Source organism: Micropterus dolomieu, linkage group LG14 (assembly GCF_021292245.1).
Source record: "Micropterus dolomieu isolate WLL.071019.BEF.003 ecotype Adirondacks linkage group LG14, ASM2129224v1, whole genome shotgun sequence".
NCBI classification, from domain to species: domain Eukaryota; kingdom Metazoa; phylum Chordata; class Actinopteri; order Centrarchiformes; family Centrarchidae; genus Micropterus; species Micropterus dolomieu.
In genome coordinates, this window is record NC_060163.1 from 14,499,768 (window position 1) to 14,519,245 (window position 19,478).

Genomic DNA, 19,478 nt, shown 5'->3' on the forward strand with positions numbered 1-19,478 from the left:
GTTTCAAGAGACAGCTTTCTTTACTGAGTAGCTTGTATAATAGCCCCTCTACAGTCTGATAGACTCCCTGGGGCTGCAAGCCATTCACTCTATAGGGGAGTGTTAAGAACGACGTGTGTGAATGAGTCGTTAAAATCTTTGCTTGATCCACTAGAGGCACTGCTGAGTATGGACTTAAACACTCACACACCTGCAGGTCCCCTCTTGACAATAGTTTAAAAAATTTACCAGATGGTTTTAGACATGATTTTAGCATGATTTAAAGCATGTCCAACAGGGGACCTAAAAAATGTCCCCTGTTCACTTTTTAGTCCCCTCTTAGTGGGTGTGTAACGACGTCGAGGTCCACTGTTAGATAGGTTGGTAAGTGCACACACACACACACACACACACACACACACAAATACATGCCCCATCACACTCACCTGCAGTGTCTGTGAACCCCAGCCACAGTTTCAATAATGGAGCACTCTCCCTCATTTAGACAAAAGGCCAGGTCCTTGTCTTCCACACATGGCTTGAAGACCTCTGAACGTAGACTAGGAAGTGTGGGGGCCACTGCTGTAGACAGAAAAAGACAGAGAGACACATTTAGTTACTACTGGAAAAAGAAATTGCATCTTTAATCATAGCTAATTCACTCTGGAACACTTCTCATTCCTTTCATTTCTTTGATGTGTTTCTGCACGTGGCATGCCGTTATGCTTCTGAAAGTATAGATTCTCTTTTATAGTGATTTCTCTTTTGTACTGAAATGGCCACTCTCCTTGGATTGGAAGAGAAGACTTTATTCTTTGTTTATTTCTGAAACTCCCTGGACTAAAGGCAGGATAGCCCTAGGAACAACATCTTCTTCTTCATTACTGACTGAGCAAAATTGGCATTTTCGATTTGAAGGTTTCTGACACTGACCTGATGCAATGAAAGCGATGTAATCTTGTAACACATGCTATTGACTGCAATAATAGGCTTTTGTGCATTACAACTGCTGTCAGTATTGTATTACTTTTTGGTGTATGTGCTGTATATGTTGCTTTTATTAAACATATGTATAGCATTACTGGTGTCTGTTTTGCTGTTTGTTTCAAATGAAGCAGTTTAACCACAATTCCGTAGAGAATTTCCTGGTCTGCTGCTTTAGTAAACATAGCTGTAAAACACGGAAATAAATTACGCTAAGGAGGTAAGGAAGTGAGACGATAATATGTTGCGCTACAAAGAGGCAGGATAGAGAGGGATGGGCTTGGTAATGGTACTTTAATTCTCCTCTTCTAGTCTGACCCTGAACTGCTCTCACATAAAGAGCATGACTGCCATGTACAAGCACTGCAATGCAGGGCTCTCCACCCTGTGAAATATGCACAGCTGTCAGGCGTGTGGTCACAGTGGCGTATAAATATTGTGTGCTAGCATGTGTAACCACATGCTAGTGTATGCAGATATTCTATCAAAAGCATTCATGAACAAGTACACACGTGTTGGCAGACACACATTTACAATAACACAGAAATTATCACTCAGAAGCTCTTTCACTCATCGTCATGTATTCAAGCATTGAAAATTGGATTGACTGGTATTACGCTCAATACCTTGCAGACACAATTGGATTACACATCTGATTCTGCTTTCATCCATTTATATTATGCACACAGACACACTATTTGAATGCACACACATGTACACTCACACAAAATATTTTTCTCATTGTCATTCGGCACCTATTTCTATGATTCTTTTGCATGAGTCGTTAACATCTTTGCTGCCCAATCCGCATTGCGTGCCACACTTCTGCTGGCCAATAGCCTTTTTCAGCTGAGGCTCTAGTGACCAATAGGGTCCAGAAGAATAAAAAGTCGGTAATCCGTTTGTTGTGCCCCACTGTCCTGTTCAATATATGTTTTGTTTATGACCATTGATCGATAAATCCGGGGCTCTTGATGTAAGGCCCAAGAGATGATGAGAGATCAGAGGTAACACAAAAAGAGATATGTGGAGCTCCTGGGGCCAAGCAAGACTCTGCTCTGTCAGAGTAAAAACTTTGGCAGATACAATTTAAACTACTTACTGTAGTGACTCATAAAATATCTTCAGATGCATTTGGGGTCTACTTAAAATAATTTTAGGATCAGTTCATATTTATCAGCCTGAGAGTATGAAAGTAGGTCTTGAACCCAAGTTGATTCTTTCACTCTCTAGGCTTTAAAAGGCACCGTATTACATCTTGTATTATTAATTTGACTAATTCCCTGAGTGGAATGTAGAAAAGGTTATCTATTCCAAGATGCCACTTTAATAATAGAAAATAGAACACAAAGTCCCCCTGTGGTACACACATCCCTGGCAATTATTATCATGGTGTTTAAAGTCCCTTGTATCTTTTATTCAAACAGCAGCAGTGACCACATGTGAAGAATAGCATGTTTGATATGCAGCGACAACAACCTATGTTCGGCCAATGGTTTAGCTTTAAGGCCATGAAGCAAAGCTTTTCTCACAAAAGGGGAAATTGATTTTGTGCTGTAAGCCTAACCAGTGATATATTTACATTAGAAAAGCTAAGGTCATGCAGATACCAAACACCCTTTTAGTACCTGCATCACAAGTAATCTTATCAGTTTCAAAAACCTTCTTTTTTCACTCGTTGCCTTATCTTATTTCAAAGAATGAGTGAAGAAGGCTTTTGCTGGTCCATTACTACTATATTCTTTTCTATATAAAAAGCGGTCCAAGTGCAGCATCATTTCATTTGTCACATGTTGTTGAAAGAGCATCGGGGTACACAAGGTCACCGTGGTACCAGGGAACACATCATTTTGGCAATTGATGATGATGTACAACATCTCCATATTTTTTTTTCACAAGGGACAAAGCTCCCACAAAAGTCCAAGGCATATTACAGCAGCACCTTTTGACTGTCTTTCCATTCAGACAGTGAATGTGCCAGTTTCACACCCAGAGAGAGGGAGGCTGACACAAGTGTCTTAAATTAAACATATTATGGAATACTTTAAATGTGCAGAGGATTTCTAGAATAGCTGATCTCTGAAATTTCCCATGGTTTTTAATATTGCACCTACGGCACCCAATGAATCCTTTAACCTATAAAACCTGTGAAAGTAAATGCACACATTTCAGCATGTTCTCTATTTCCTTAAAACAGAATAAAAAGTGTAAAGTCTCTCACCTGTCACTTTACAAAATAAAGGCTCTGCTATTTTTCACCAGTCTACAAACAAACAGCCTGTACTGAGTACCTCTCAAAAATCTGCAAAAAACTTAAGTCTTCAAGGATTGCCTCAACTCTTTTAGCCCTATTGGCCACATCAAGGAACAAGTCATCTTCAGATTTGTTTGGCCTTGAGCAATACAGGCTGTCAATTTCTTATGGGTTCCCTTTTCATCACTGTGACAGGCAAGAAATGGTAAAAAATCTGCAGCATAGCAAGCACAACTCAGGGACTTTTGAACGAGCACCTGTCAAAAAGGATCCTGTGGAAATGCTACATTCTTTAAATATTCCACAGTCAGAAACATAGCAATTTAATAAAGCAATTAGTCTTGTATGTTTTGATGCGATATGTTCTGTGTTGTCATTTCCTGACTGTCAAGGAACTGGCCCTAAATAAATCAGTGTAAGCCCTGCTACTGATCCAAGCAGTCAAACCAATTAAAGCAGAAGACAGATTGTTGCACTTTTTTGATATCAAACCAGTAACGAAATCAGTTTGTTTTTTTAAATGAATCTTCATTATTGAGGTAACAGCTGATAAATGATGTGTCCCTTGCTTTTAGTCATTATTAAGATATAGTGCCTTGACTAATTATGTCAAACATACAAGTTGCCATTAGGTTCATTTATCAACACTTTTAATGAAGCCATTTGACAAAATAAAACCCTCACTATGTAAGACTCTAGCAAACTCTGTGAAAGTCAAATGGCTAGGTAGCTGTTAAAAAAAAATGGTGGAAAATGTGCTAATAAATGGCAGCTGCCATGAGAGCGTGATTCATCCTGGACTCTTTGAAATCATTTTCACGTCTCTCACTCTCCCCATTGCACAAAGGCAATACAGATTGCCAATTCCTTTGGTAACTTTCGAGGAATCTACTGGCTGGGGATCACAGATTCAGATGATGCTTGAGAGATCACAGTTATCAGAGAGGAGTACTGAGGCTAGTGCTTCTTCCCAGTCACTACTATTGAATCGCTATCAGTCAATATCTTCAAAAGCTCAGTATTTCTTATTGGGGAATGGATGAGGGGATCCAACTCCACCACAAAAGCAAAGTCCCATAAGTTAAAACTCAAACAAGTGAATCAAAATAGAGCTGAATATAAAGCTGAATGCACACTAACATGACTAGATATGCTAATTATAATTGAAAGACACATTATGTTTTTTTATAATAAAAATGAAGTCCCAAAAAGGATGTTCTTCTCTATGAATGCATACAGCCAATCAAAGTGCACTAAAAGTGGGCCAGTGTCTGCAGCATATTATGCTGCACAGTGCAGCATGGATCTGAGGTGTTTTGTGGCAAACACTGAGGCGATGTTTGCCTACTGCTATAAACGTTAATATTATTTGGTAACATATCACAAAACAAACAGTATTTATTTTTTTCATTTTAACAGATCCATAAAAGCAGCACCATTATTAACCTAAACACACACCTTGACACAGCCACTATTTTTCATGCAGGTAGGATTATTATGCATCACTTCTTTTGGAACTGTGATTATCTTAAATGGAATAAATGGTGAATGCTCCACTTGTAAGGCATGCTACTGTTATTGTCTGTGGCATATGGCACCTCAGTTTCACAGTCCCACTTTTGCTTTTTAGCACTAATGCTTGATTACTTTCAACTGCTAATTATAGTGCGTCTGAAAGTGGTGGTTATATTACAGTATTTTGCAGCCTTGATTAAAATCCAATTTTTAAATCTTACATTAAGCTTTTATGAAGTTGGAGCTGTCACAAAAAGGCTTTTTTTTGTAACTTTCCTATGGAGGCCCATATATTCTGTCTATACTCTGCACCCATACAGACAATATATACATGCAATTGACTGCACACATACACACATACTTACTGTAGACAGAGCATCTTTGGCACAGACAACACAAGAGACAATTCCATTTACAACTGTATCATTTTCATTCTATGGCTTCCTTCTAATGTGCTCATTAGTGTTCTTGTGCTGAGCCTTATCTCCCAGGAGACTGTGGTTGGGAGAGAACTGCCTGTGTTTACTGCAGCACACATCAAAGAGGGCCTTACTATGTAAAGGGAAAGTCCTAAGAGAGCCTACTGATTCCTTACCCATCATGCACCGCTGCCTTTTGGACAGAACCATATTGAGGCAAATATACAGTGCAGAGGGTATGGACAACACATTGGTCCTGACAATGCTGTCTATCACAATGGTTTGGAAATAACTTTTTTTTTCTCTGAACCAGCAATGTAACTGCTGCAAGAGGAATGGAAAAAAATGTTAATTACTGGAATCCTTTTAAAAAAAAGGAGGAAAAATAATCAGTTTCTGTGCTAATAGTAATACCTGTTGACATAGTTTTAGAGCATGCCTTCCTTTTCACACCACGTGAAGAAAATGCCAGACACATGGTTTTCATGTGCCAACTCTAAAAAGGGGGAAATGATTTGGTCAGAATGATTCGAGAATTGTTTTCAAGCTAAATGTTTGGAACACCAATTGTGCCTCCTAAATGTGGAGAGGAGCTAAGCAAACAATAAAACTTACGATGATATGAATCATGCTTCATTGAGTTACTGAGTGCCACCGCAAAGCTCTTTCTGTCTGGCAAACAATTTTTACAAGGCCAATACTGTACTTACACTTGTACTCAGAAATTAACTCGAGGTCTATACGAGATAAGAGACTACTTGAATCTATTCTTCTTAGCGTTTACAAAGGACAAAATGGAGGCTGGTATATATATATGACACCACCAGCAAGCAATATGTATAAAAAATCATATACTTACAGACAGCAATGGTCAATATTTATAAACACTTCAGTAGACACACACAAACACAGGGAGAAAAAAGCACATACATACTCCATGTATTGCATGATCATCAGCACGACAAGCCTCGGGAGACTGTCCCTGACATGACACTAACAAATAGTAGCTGACCTGTGGGATAGTCGGCTAAAGGTAGCAGCCACTGCCTGTAAGCAGGGTTAAAGACCACATGGCCTTGGTCGCCATGACAGTCCAGTGAGGGGAATTTGGTGGGACATTTGTCACAGGTTGTCCTTCACTCTTGTCCAACTGGCGGGGGCCTTAAAGGGCCAAGCTGCGACATATACTGTACATTATTGTTTGGTAAAGGTAGAAGATATGCATTTGAATTTGCTGAGTCTAGTCATTATCTAATGGCATCATTATTAAGTGATATAAAAGGGTTTTGAATGTGTTCACAGTGACAGGCCCAAAGCAGCAGGTTAATAAAGTAGACCCCAGAAGACATCACACATGCACTGAACCTTAAGGGAACAATTCTCCCCCTAATGAAAAGTTTTAATTATCTACATTATCTCCCGACCCTATGTCAGCTGAATCTTGATTAAAGTTTGGATGACCAAAGAACACACAACAAGTAAGTCCCTGCAGTTCCAAAACCCCTCCTTCTCCCAAGCAGATCATAAAGTGACCTTGGAATTTCTTTCCACAACCCACGCAACATAGTGCAAGTGTTGTGCAGCCAAGAGACTGAACTGTAAGTCCAAATCGCCTGTACTGCACTTTACCAGAAGGCTCGGCTTACTTGTTGTGTGATCTGCACTATACCTCTGTTGGAGGTGCAATGTGTCTACAATGTCAGAGACAACCTGCATATCTAATAGAAAAACCTGTACCAACATCAGGGGGGTTGAACTGTTCCTTAGGAAAAAGACAGAAATCTAGTGCATCAGTCTTCTGCAAAAAGGGAGAACAGACCTTTAGTTTTCTCCTAACCAGAGCTTTAAGAACATTGAAATCACACTGCAGGTGAACAGCATTCATGAACATCATTCACTTTATTACTTGATTAACCATGTTATTGAAAAGATGTGAGAAACACCATACTGTTTGATAGACATTGAGCATAAATGTTACTGATGAAGTACTAGCAAAGTACCATTAAGCAAATACAAAGAACACACAGGGATGGACAATTGATTGAATCTCTGGAATTAACGTGACTCATATTGTCAGGTTATTCTCAGTACCGAGAACTCTGTGTTTTTCTAAAGGTGCCTTAAGGGCTTCCGAAGATAATTTGCACATTTCTCTGACTCAGCAGTGGTAACAAAGCCACAATGCCAACCTTTTTTCAAATGCGGATCACAAAGTGGTGCTGTGACAAACTCTTTTGACCTGCAGATCCTCCAGTAGCTATCAAGGTCAAAATGCAATCTGTCAGATGCTATTGACGTCCTGGTTAAGACCAAACTCAGAACAATATTATTAAGAATGCTCAAACTCAGAACAATATTATTAGAGGCAATTTCTCTTGTGCTAATTTGTCTTCACAACCCATATGCATTAATATGGAACTAGACAGATGATTTATCCTGATTCATTGATTGTAATTTGTGGTGTAATTATCATAATATACCACCAAGAGGGACACAATTATGTTACTGCTTATGATCTCAGAAATGAAAACATGCAATTTGCTGTACTGCATGTGGTGCCTGGTATTCAAATGTTTTTTGACATATTTCTTTATTTTGTGACAGATTTGTATGTTGTTTAGATGACTTTGTTATTGGAGATGATTACAGTGATATGTGTTACACATCACATTAGCTAAACCACTGCGATGTACTGTGCAACCTTGAACATGCATCCATTCGCTCCTTGGGGAAACTCATAAAGGCTGTTAAGAACGGGATGAGTGCCTCTACCTCAATCAAAAGTGGGCGATGTGCTTTAATGATATTATCTCCATTAGTCACAGAACAAATAACAGAGAATAACCAGCAACTGGAGAAATAAATGTGAATCCTTCCAATGTATATTTAATGAGCAAGGTCGCTTAATGCTTTTGCCACAGCAATGGCATTAAATTTGGATTTGGATTCCAGGAGAGGACATACACGAAAGAGACAAAAATTAAAGCTTGCTGGTGTTTTGCTGAAATATCCATACCTGTGGTGTTGCTTGAGGAAGGACTAAGCAGTTAATAATTCATCAGTGTTGACAAACGGGACACCATGAAAGAAGCTTTTGAAACTAATGAAAAACTCAGAACGCACACACACCAATGTGCAAGAAGGCATGAAAGTAGAGCACTCACGGGGGGACAGACGTGTAAATGAAATGCAGTGTGTATGAGGTCTGATGTATTCAGACATTTCGACATCCAAAAGTATGCTTGGATATTACCTGGTTGTGATGAAAGAATTAGGAAGATACAAAATGCCATCTTTTCTAGATTAGAAGCGACTGATCCAAATTCAAAATCAACTATATTACCCGTTATATAAAACCAACATAATTAGTTTGAGTTATTTTCACAAAATATTAATTTTGAGATGTGATTATGATCTCTAATTGCTGTGTGCGTGGCTCCATCAGTGTTTTATTTATTTCCATGAAAAGTCTTTTGTTCTTCATAACAATTAATTTTTTACACTAACAAACCATTTATCAAACGTGGCATATTTGGAGTGTCTGTTATTGTGCATCTAAATGTTACCACACTTTGTCCTGTCTTGGCAGTGTCTGTCACCATCTGCCTTTTTTTTATTCAAGACTATATTTAAAAAGATGGCATAAAAATTTAATCCTGGGGGTTCTAGAGGATTATGCTTTGCCAGCAAAAACTGGCTGAGAGACTGAGAGGTGTAGTCGGACGAGTACCTAATTGTGTCGTCATTTACTTACTGTAAAATCTAAACTGACAATGATGGTTGAATCTATAAAATGCTGATTTCTTCATGCTGATGAGTTGAGATGCAGTCTAATCAGGGGTATGATCACGTCACTGGGAAAAAAACAGCTTTTTTTATTTTCCTTCCATGGGTATTCACCATGCTCCCTCTTTATGCCCAACAAACATATTTGAATTGGAAATTACTCAAAATACTGTTTTATGCAGCACTCATCTCTAGACGCTTTGCACATGCAAATACATGAAATAGTAATCAAAAGAGGGGAAGAAAATCAGAAAAGGAAAAGTTGGGAAGCCTGATTTGCCTCGACCATACCGTATAAACCAGTAAAGATTGAGAAGTCATTTTGATTACAAGTTATTGATGCTGTTTTTCCCTCTTTTTTCTTTCTATCTCTCTTGTTTCAGTTAATCCACAGAGATGCAAGCAATTATTCACACCTGAGAGGACAACACTAGAGGAGGGTCAGTATGCAATGTGTGAGAACTTGACAAGAACAATAACCGAACGGCGTTTGGGAGCTCCGTATTTTAAAAGGAACAGGTCCCCCCCCCCCAACCCGCCTCATTGCCATATTCCACTCTTTCCCTGCCACTCTAAGTCTTCCTCAAGGGAACCCCGGGATGTTGCAGAAATGCAACATCAACATGCATCCCCACCTCAGCAGCAACGCCAGTACGAAGAGAAGAGCTGAAAGATTCACGTACGTGGAACTGAGAGTGGCTTCCTGTCAGCGCAGTTGATTAAAATTCCTGGGACCAAGAATGCAGGGTGTGATGTACGACGAGCAGGTGGTGCGGGTTTAATATGCATGAGCGGACGGCTCCTGCATCTGCAGATTGGCAGTCACTGAGCTTGCCTGTCTGCTCCCTTGGCAGCTCTCTTGGCATATGGAGCTATCGAGGGCATACATGAGCATAGCAAGGGGGTTAGTCTTAGCGCCCACTTATACAATTCACTCTTTTTGTGACTCCTGAGATCAGTATAACAGCACCAAGTTCACTTTGGTGACTTTGGTCTGCTCAGTGTAACCAAGATGAAGGCAGAGGAGAGCATTTTTCCCTCTGCTGTATATTTTATTGATTTTATACAAACAGCAAGAAACATCAAAAGGGAGGAGGATTAGAGGAGCCGGTGTAAAAATTTACTGAGATGGGGTTTAGGATTTAGCATTACCGGGGGGGAGATGTGATTAGCCCCTTCTCTGTCTCAATGGATGATTCTATTGATATGAAAAAGCAAGAACGGTCCTACTTTAGATTTTGAAGGAGGGAAATGTGAGTTTAGCTAGCTCTGCCTTGCACTGTATTTGACACATAAACTGTGACTTGGAAAGGGTTAGCTGCGTAAGTATTTCAGGCAGCTGTGTGGAGTTAGATTCACAGGGTCCCATGTTTGTGTGGGCACATTGCAAAGTGGTGTTTTTCAGAGAGTTTTTGTTTTTTCTTTGCCCGAGCCTGTTTGTTATTTTGGTGATTTGATGTGTGCTGCAGTGGGAGGGGAGGCACAGTAGGAGCTGTGTCGCTGGCAATGCAGCAGTGCACTGTAATTTTGATGTCAATGTCCATGTTTTGTGCCATTCACCGCCCAACTGCAGGTCAACACGGCGTCAGACAATCCACACCCATGTTCCGGTATATTTTCATTAAATCAAGTGGTGGACGTGCACTCTTACAGACCTCTCCAAAATCCCCAAATCACACAAACCTCTTTTATTCATGTCTGCTTTTCTGTTTTGTTATACGTTCTTCATCCAGCAGACATCTAATGGTGCAGATAAGTTAAATAACTTACGTTAATGTTTATGGGCCCAGTAGTACTTATTTAGGGGATTACTTCTCCAAGGGAGACAATAAACAAAAGTGTGAAAGCTGCGAAAGAATGTTAACATAATTAAGAAATAACTTTTAAACTTATTGTTTTAGACGTATCACCTTTTTGGTTACTTAAAATGTTTTTAGGAAATTATAAAATATAGATACACAAAGAAAGAGTGATCAACTTCACCCCCTTGTTTCATCAAGGTTTAACAAATATCTAAATATCTAAACTAAAAATTATTCTGTATCTAGAAAACCAATTTTCCAAAGCTTACATTTTTGTGATAATACAATTATTATCACAAACAATTATTTACTCACTGCTAGCTTTAGCTGTTAGCCAGTATTCGACTTCTGTCTAGCTACAACGCTGGATTGTGACATGGCTTATGGGGACAGCTAGACGCAGGGAGGTTGTTGTGACGGGGTATTTTACATTTTAAGAGGAACATTGTCCTGTATATATATTAAAGATCATGGCACATACCAGCAGGGTGTACGATGCAGGCAGGAACAGCGTACATGGAACGCCATAACCAGGTAGCTGCCATAGTGTACAGGAACATCTGAGTATGGGCTGGAAGTCCCAAGGTCAAACGGAAGACACCTCCTAAGGTAGATGAGAATGACCAAGCTAAGATCCTGTGTGGGACATCCCTGACAACTGGTGATGGCTAACCAACCAGACATCATGTTGATTGACAAACAGCAGAAGAAAGCAGTAGTGATAGATGTAGCAATATGAAGCAACAGCAACATCAAAAAGAAGGAAACCAAGAAGCTCGAAAAAATACCAAGAGCTGAAAGAGGAGCTAGAAAAGATGTGGAGAGTAAAAGCAACAGTGGTGGCAGTGGTAAGAGGAACACTGGGGCAGTGACCGCCAAACTGGGAGAGTGGCTCTAGCTGATTCTGATTGTCTGTCCAGAAGAGTGCAGGAACAGCTAAGACGCTGCGCAGAACTCTCAAACTCCCAGGCCTCTGGTAGAGAACCTGAGCTTGAGGATGACACACACCACCCCACAAGGGGTGAGAGGTTATATACGACTCTATGACTCATAGATCTATTTATCTATTCAGGTTAATCACTGAGTCTGCATTACACCTGCAATGAGTCATTTAGAGACAAATCTGTAAACACAAAGAATGTACTAATTGGATTACATTAATGATAACTAGCCTGTAAAAACTCAACAGGGGACAACGGTTAATCCCAATTATAAATCCCACTGACTGTGCGTCTCGTGGACAAGTCGTTTTGCTTTCCCTTAAATAAGGCATATTAGCCCCTGTCACCATTCCACTCAATACAGTCATCCATATCTTAGATTGGCTCCCTGACAAACACACACACACAAACAAGCATTACAGAAAATTCACCCTGGCAATATCTCTCCAAAGCTCTACAAAAAATAAACATAGGTAGAAACACACAGCTACACACACCCGCAAACGCCTGCTGCTCTCAATGGAGCAGTGGGAACAGGATTACATGCCTTTCAAACTGCTCCTTCCCAGCTGAAAGACACAGCTCTGATCCAAGCATGGTCACAGATGCAGAAACAACTGAAAGGTTGCGGCTTAGCCCGCCTCAGGAACGAGCTTGTCATCAGTATGACATGACAAGAAGGAGAGAGCAGTGACACGTTGATAATGTGACAATTTTAAACAGATTTGGCAAATAATGATTAAGTGGGAGGGGAGTATGAAGGTAAAGTTGCAAGCTGTATTAGCGCATATGGACCTGCAGGCGTAACCCTGAAGCAACACTGCCAAACACATACTGTGGGGGATCTCCAAGTGCATAGAAATGCAAGACTGGCACTGATAATGCACTGGGACTGGAAATTTTGCCCCCCCCCCCCCCCAACACCCTTCAGGGAGTGTCTGCCATCTAATTCTAGCCAAATCATGGCCTGTTTAACACCTCACCACCTGCTATGTTCATCAGCAAGTGTGTGTGGGAAAGAAAGACAGAAATGTGTGTGTGTTCAGTGCTTAGGACAGAAGTGTCATGACTGTAGGCGTATTTTGACTACTGGAGTGACCTCATCCCCCCCATTACGTTTCCCATTATTTCACCATATATACATATTGAGCAGAGGTAACAATGGTGTCTGTTAATTAGATTAGTTTCAGAACAGCCAACATAGCGATTTGATTTTCGAAGTCATCAGCATGAGTGCATGAAGTGATTAATGCTGATGATTTCACCTGTCACATATGACCTGTTAAAATCCCTGTAAAACATATTGCTCTCCCTAAAATATTCTTCTTCATTCTACTCAATGGCCTCCATCAGTGGACATATGAAAACATTAACCTGACGGACAAAAATGTTGTTCGTGAATGATGGTTGTGTTTTCAGAAAGTGGTTCTCTCTGGTGCATGGCATTCTCTAACAGACATATTAATCAAAGAGGTTTCGCTTAGAGCCATTTGGGGATGAATACAACACAGTCCCCTCATTCCTCCACGCAACAATGTTGCCTCTGCTTGATGTGTCACAGTCAATGAATGCCACTGGCAAATGTATTTTATGGATGTCTGTCTCCAAATTACTGCAAAATACTTTCTCTTGAGAAAACAACAGTAGATAATTCTGGTTTCATTGACAGTGTGAAATGCAGTTATTTCTCATTGTTTTTATTGTGTGTGTCATTGTTGAATTTGGCACATTAGGAGCAGAAGACATTGCAGGTTGCTCAAAGCTGAGAACAGAAAACTCCCAAGCTGAAGCACAAGATAAAGCGCTTTCAATAGCAAACAAACTGGGCTTTAGTGGAGAGTGGCTGGGGATGAATCAATGCAGGGAACGACAGCGAATTGCAGCGACAATTGCTCCTGACATTCACAGCCACCTTTCACTGTGACCGGAAGGGTAAAAATGCTTCATCATAGCAATGTGAAAACAAATAGTCCACCAATATGCTACCATCATTTTACATTTTTATATTGTGATTCAAGCATTTAGCATTTATTTTCACAAGAAAGACTTACAATGCAATTTATAAAAGCATGTTGACATCACAATATAATTAATACAAACATAAAATAAAATGTATTGCCATTATATTTTGCCATTATATTTTTATTGTGCTGTAACAGCCATACCAACAAATCAAATACAACTTATCACTATAATTTTATGGACTAAATGTGACTGCAAATACCTAGCAAAGTAGGTTGCATCTGTGGCTTACAATATACTGTTATAAGATCAAATAAAAATGAAATGATCTTTGTGGGGAAGTCCAGATGTTACAGGCATAAACACTACAGAAAAGAAATATATCCTACACATTGGAAAACTGGCAAACCCAACTTTTGTTCGTAAAAAAAACTGAATTGATTAGACCAGGCATATTATTGTGAGAGTATTGTTATTTGAACACTGCCCATTATTGAGGTTAATGCTCTGGCTGAAAATGATAATCTCACATTGTCACTACTGACAAAAAGGAAGGCAGCAGAGCTTAAGAAAGTGCAGCACACCTTAATCTAGTTATACCACAACAGCAGCTGACATTACCGCTGTCGCTGCAACACAAAGTGGCAGCTCACTGATCTTTCCTTTTTGCCTCCAGACCAAAACCAACTATTGTTCTGGGGAAAAAAGCTCCCGTAAATAAGCTGTCAAAACTGATGTTGATTTTAGTTAATGGCTAATGTGGCCTTTTTGACTTGACAGGACGACTGCTCTGCTGTGACACCCCAACCAGCCTGCAGTCTTTATTCTTGTCAGACGGGTGGGTGTTTTAGCAAAACTGGGAACTTCTGTCAGAACCTCAGCTTGTCGTGTTTACTTTTTTCATTCCAGTAGAGGGAAAGGTCAAGTACGACTGTGCCATGTTCAGATTATGTGTATGAGTGTACACTGGCTGGTACCAACAATCTGAAATCACTTTCAAAGGTGCCATTGATGTTTTATTTACTGGAACACTACTGGAGATGGGTGTGGGGAATACAATTAGACGTAAAAAAGTTGATTGTCATTGACATCTCCCAAAAACTGTAGTATTTATATGTCTTGTATGAGAGGTCTTACTGTGTAAATATCGAGATTTATTTCTTGACAGATCCATGTAACAAAAGAGGATTAGTAAAGCACTTACACATTTCAGCAGTATGCCTTCCCCAGGCTCTTACACATCAGTTAGTGTTGGTGGATGTCGATCCTCATACTTCAGAGGTCCACATTTTCATTAGGGAGTTTTAAGTGGCATCAGAGGCCTTGACATTTGTAGCATATAGAGCAGAGTGAACAGGGTTTTACATTTAGTGAGCAGGCAGGGGATTAGTGTCTTGCTTTGATAGGACAAATGTCTGCTGCTGGACACACTGGCTGTTACAGTGGTTGAATCGACTACCCTGTGGGACAGACACTTTGACCCCCAATAAAATGGTAAAACGATTGTTTGGACAGTTCTAATGTTGTAGTTACTTAGTTGCTTTTGCTCATTGTGATCCTTAAGACTTATTATATTTAGTGCTTTTTGAAAAAATGGTGTCATTATACAGGACAAGTGTTTCCTTTCTAATGATTGATAGCGCTGATATAATTGGTCTAAATAGACAGAAACAATGAAGAAAGCGTGAGCTGTAGTTTTATTGTTTTTTCTGCTCAAAGCCAATGGTCAACTTTCTTTCAACAGATTATGACAGACAAAGAAACAAAAAGGATATTCCTTCACATGCACTATAGGCTTCTTTACTGTGGAAAAAAAAAAAGAAGACAAAAAAATACACTGCAATCTTTTGATACCGTCAGTGTCACTCTAAAAGAAATTCTCTTAGTGCCAACCAAATGCTGCCAGGTATGACAGCCATCCACAGCTAAGTATAAGTAAGACAGAGGAGCTAGTAGTGGATTTCTAACAAAGCCACTGACACCTGTCACCACAAAGCATGACAAAGGGGTGATGGTACACATAAATAACAAACTGGTCAGACTGAATGGACTGATAACATCGCAGCATTATAAGACAGAGGACAAAGAAGAATGTTCTGCTCTTGCATCGGAGGTCTTTCAGTTTGTATACAACGCTAGAGTCTGTTAATCATTGCCGGCTAGCGGCCCCATTCTTTGTAGTTGTGTACTTGGAACTTTTGCACAAAATTGCAGACTATAGGAACGGTTGCCAAACTGGAAAATATTTTGGCATACTGAAGGTAGGATTACTCAACCATCATAAAAAGCTGTGCATAAGTAAGATTATTATTCTGAAAAACAGAGCTCTAGCTATGTTAGAGCACTGCAGGGTGTCTGCCCCAGACTAAACCAATTAACAGGGTTCTGAGGCAGGACTGCCCTTATGAACAATTCAGACAGATTCACAATTTCTGACTTCTATAGTCTTCCAATTTATCTGCACGGCATCTGCTGGCACAAACTCAAAAGTCTCGTCTGGCTCCCAAGAACAGATATTTAATATTTGTTTTGCACATTTTGATTTTATACATATTTTTCTTCTATTTTTATTGTCTATACAGGGCTAAAACTACAGTATGTTTGCACCCTGTTATGGCAAAGACACTTGTGCTCTGTGCTGTCTTATAGTTCACAGTGTGACACCAGCTTAAAAGTTGTCATAATCCCCATTTTGATGTTGCCTGCACACACATTTCATTAATGGACAGGACTCAGAGCCCTACAGCAGATACTGTAAATGACATATTACATTAGATTTATGAAGCATGTGGCTGACCAATCAGTACAAGCAAAAATTCCACCATGCTTGAATGCAAATACATCATCCTTACAGTACTAGATTACTAAATAATTAAACATGATAGACCCAGACATAAAAGTTGCGGCTGACAAGTTTCCTGCACATGGTGTGATAGAAATGTCAGTAAGACTGGTGTACAAAGACACCAGAGGTGAAAAGAGCTATCAGTCACCCATCCACTGGCAAACCTGCATTACCTGCTAGCTAGCATCTTTCCTTCGTGTAGGTTCAGACAGTGACGAACACAAACAAAATTGGTCAAATATTGTCTGCATTTCCACATTGTCAGGTTTAAGGTAAACACATTATTAGCTGGTCATTGGTGCTTTTCTTACAGTTTAAATGACAGATTCAGTTGCTAGATGTCTCTGGGATGACAGAAATTCCAACAAGACCGTTAGTTTCATCTTATTTTCAGCCCCTGATGTTGTTTACATTTAGTCTTTACAATGCAATACTCTTCTAGTAACTAATAGTCACTACCTTCACTTGTCTACACTGAAAATTGTCCTATAGATATTTATCTGGTTAACTGCTACAGAAAGAAAATGCTACTTTAACAAGCTTACAATCCGCACTTTAAGCCTGAAAGTGTCACTACGAGGCAATATTCACAGCACGCTTTCAGATGATTTGTATTACTTTGACCACCAGCTGGTTTTGAAATAAACAGGGCTAATGTATGTACACTGTTCAGCAAGAAAAATCCTATGCACACAGAAAGGCGCAGGAATTGCAGTGAATCAACATAATGTCGTTTACATCTTGCTTATGGCTGTTGTTGTAATTCAGCACATATCTGTCAGGGCGACACAGTTTTTAAATCACAAAGAACACACCCTACAGTAAAGCTGTGCAGCTTTAAGTGAACCAGAACCTCACGCACACACACACACAGCGGCCTAGCCCTCTGCAGCCATCAATTCACAGCAGTGAAGCCGACTGCAGCCTGCTCCTCTCTTTCTTCCCCTGTACCAGAATTAATTTCTCCCCAGAGCTGATAGGTTACGCTCTACTGCAGCCAATCTATATAATTAGGCCGTCAGCAATGTAAACCCCTGGCTCAGACTTCAAGTCCATTTCAATATTATGCGCAGACATGACAATGGCTTCATCAAATGTGAGTTATTCCTGCATTCATTTGATAAATTGTTGTTTCTTAGCTCTCTATGTGGCTTATCACTATACACAAGTGGCTAATGCTTCCTTTCTGTTTCTCTAGTTCCTCTTTCTCGGCTAAGGGGAACGATTCCCTTCTTCTACTGCACAGAATGTTTGATGTGTCTTGTCTTCCTTTGGGTTTTATGATGCATTTAGTATCTCATTACTAATGAATCACTTGCAAATGTTTTAATGGCCATTTAATATTGGCGGATACTGAAACCAAGGTGTACGCCCCTCAACACTTTCTCCCTCCCCTTTCTCAGCTGCGTTATGCAAGTATTTTTCCTCCCCGAGACAATTATGTAGGGTTTTGACGGCTGATCTCGCTCCATATGGCGACAGCTCTGTTAATCGCTACCTCCCAGAGAACTGCTGCGTGACAGCCTGCGTGTCAAAATCACCATCAAAATGGTGAGGCGTGGAAAGGGGAGAGCGGGAGATCTGTGCCTGTGTATGTGCATGTGTGCATGCGTGATTTTGGGAGGCCGGGAGGCGGGCAGCAAGGAGAAAGGAAAAATTAGCCAGAGAAAACAAAGTCAATGAGGCATGAAGGAGGCTTCCCTCTCCTGTGTTTGGTAGAGGTAGTCGTTACCACCACTCCAGCGGGAAGGACATAAAACGACAGCCTCGGGGATGGGGGGGGCTGGTGGAAGAACAGTGAGGCTGTAACAGGATTCTGTGTTTACTTGGTCTGGTTGTGGTTGTTGACTGAGGCAACACTTGACAGCACAGGTCTCCAATTCTCTGCCCGCGTGTTTGAGTAGACATTAACTTGTAGAATGCATTTGCCTTTCCACCAGCTGAATCAGATCTCCTTGGATTGACAATGACCTTTGGGACGGGGTGCTAAGAGGGCGTGTTGTACACAACGCTACAATATCAAGGTTCGAAACAATTACAATCACATTGACTTGCTTTGTGCATTGACTGATTACTACTGGGGAAGAGGGAAATAGCCTGCATCAGCCTGAATCCCCTTGTTACACATATTTACTTGTAGAAATTTATGATAAGAGCTATGGGATGTGGACAAAACACACACAAACACATCAATTTGCTGTAACAGAGATACCACATCTTCACATTGAAAGCAAAAAAACATGTTTAATCAATTATTAAGATGACAACTGGATGCAGACATGCAATTCCCAGTCAATTAGAGCGATTTCTAAGGGACAAACAATATACCTGGCGTTTTATATATATATATATATATATATATATATATATATATATATATATCTCATGGTGTAAGATCAGTTAATCTGCTTTTTTTTGCTGCTCCTACAGTTGTTTCCTAGAGAAAAGGTACATGTCTAATAAATGCTACATTTCAAGCAATTACAAAACCAATACTTTGCCACAGCTGCATTTGCATTCCTCCCCAATCGTCAATACTTTGGCAAAATCACGACATCACTATCCATATCATAGAGGTATCACCTTATTATGATTAAACAGGAATACACAAACATACACATAATTTGCTCAACAGGAAGTTGATTGATTGGTTGATGCTTCTTTTATGAGCTACGTGTAGCAGGCTGAGCCGCTGATTTGGACGGGCTTCCCCACATATACAAGCATGATGGTAATTTATCTTCCTTCCAATCATCATTACTGTTTTGATAAGTCTAACCTTTAGAGACAGATGGAAAAATACAAGCTTAAATATATCACTGGCACAGCAGGGTAACATTGCCATTCCGCTTTTAAAATCTGCAGATAATTTAGGATTGAAACTATTTAAAAATGCTGTGATAAAATACAGATTTTTTTCTTTCTCCAGCTGTGTGTAAATATTGATGCACATGTATATGTGTGTGGGAGACACTGAATATGCATATAAAG

The 19,478-nt window shown here is 39.9% G+C and overlaps 1 protein-coding gene across 1 annotated transcript in view; it reads right to left on the minus strand.

Moving 5' to 3' along the window:
- nrg3b (neuregulin 3b) overlaps nt 1-19,478 on the minus strand; it is a 189,224-nt gene that overhangs the window by 97,227 nt on the left and 72,519 nt on the right. The window contains 1 exon segment of the mRNA XM_046069874.1: nt 426-561. Within this exon segment, the coding sequence (XP_045925830.1) occupies nt 426-561 (136 nt within the window).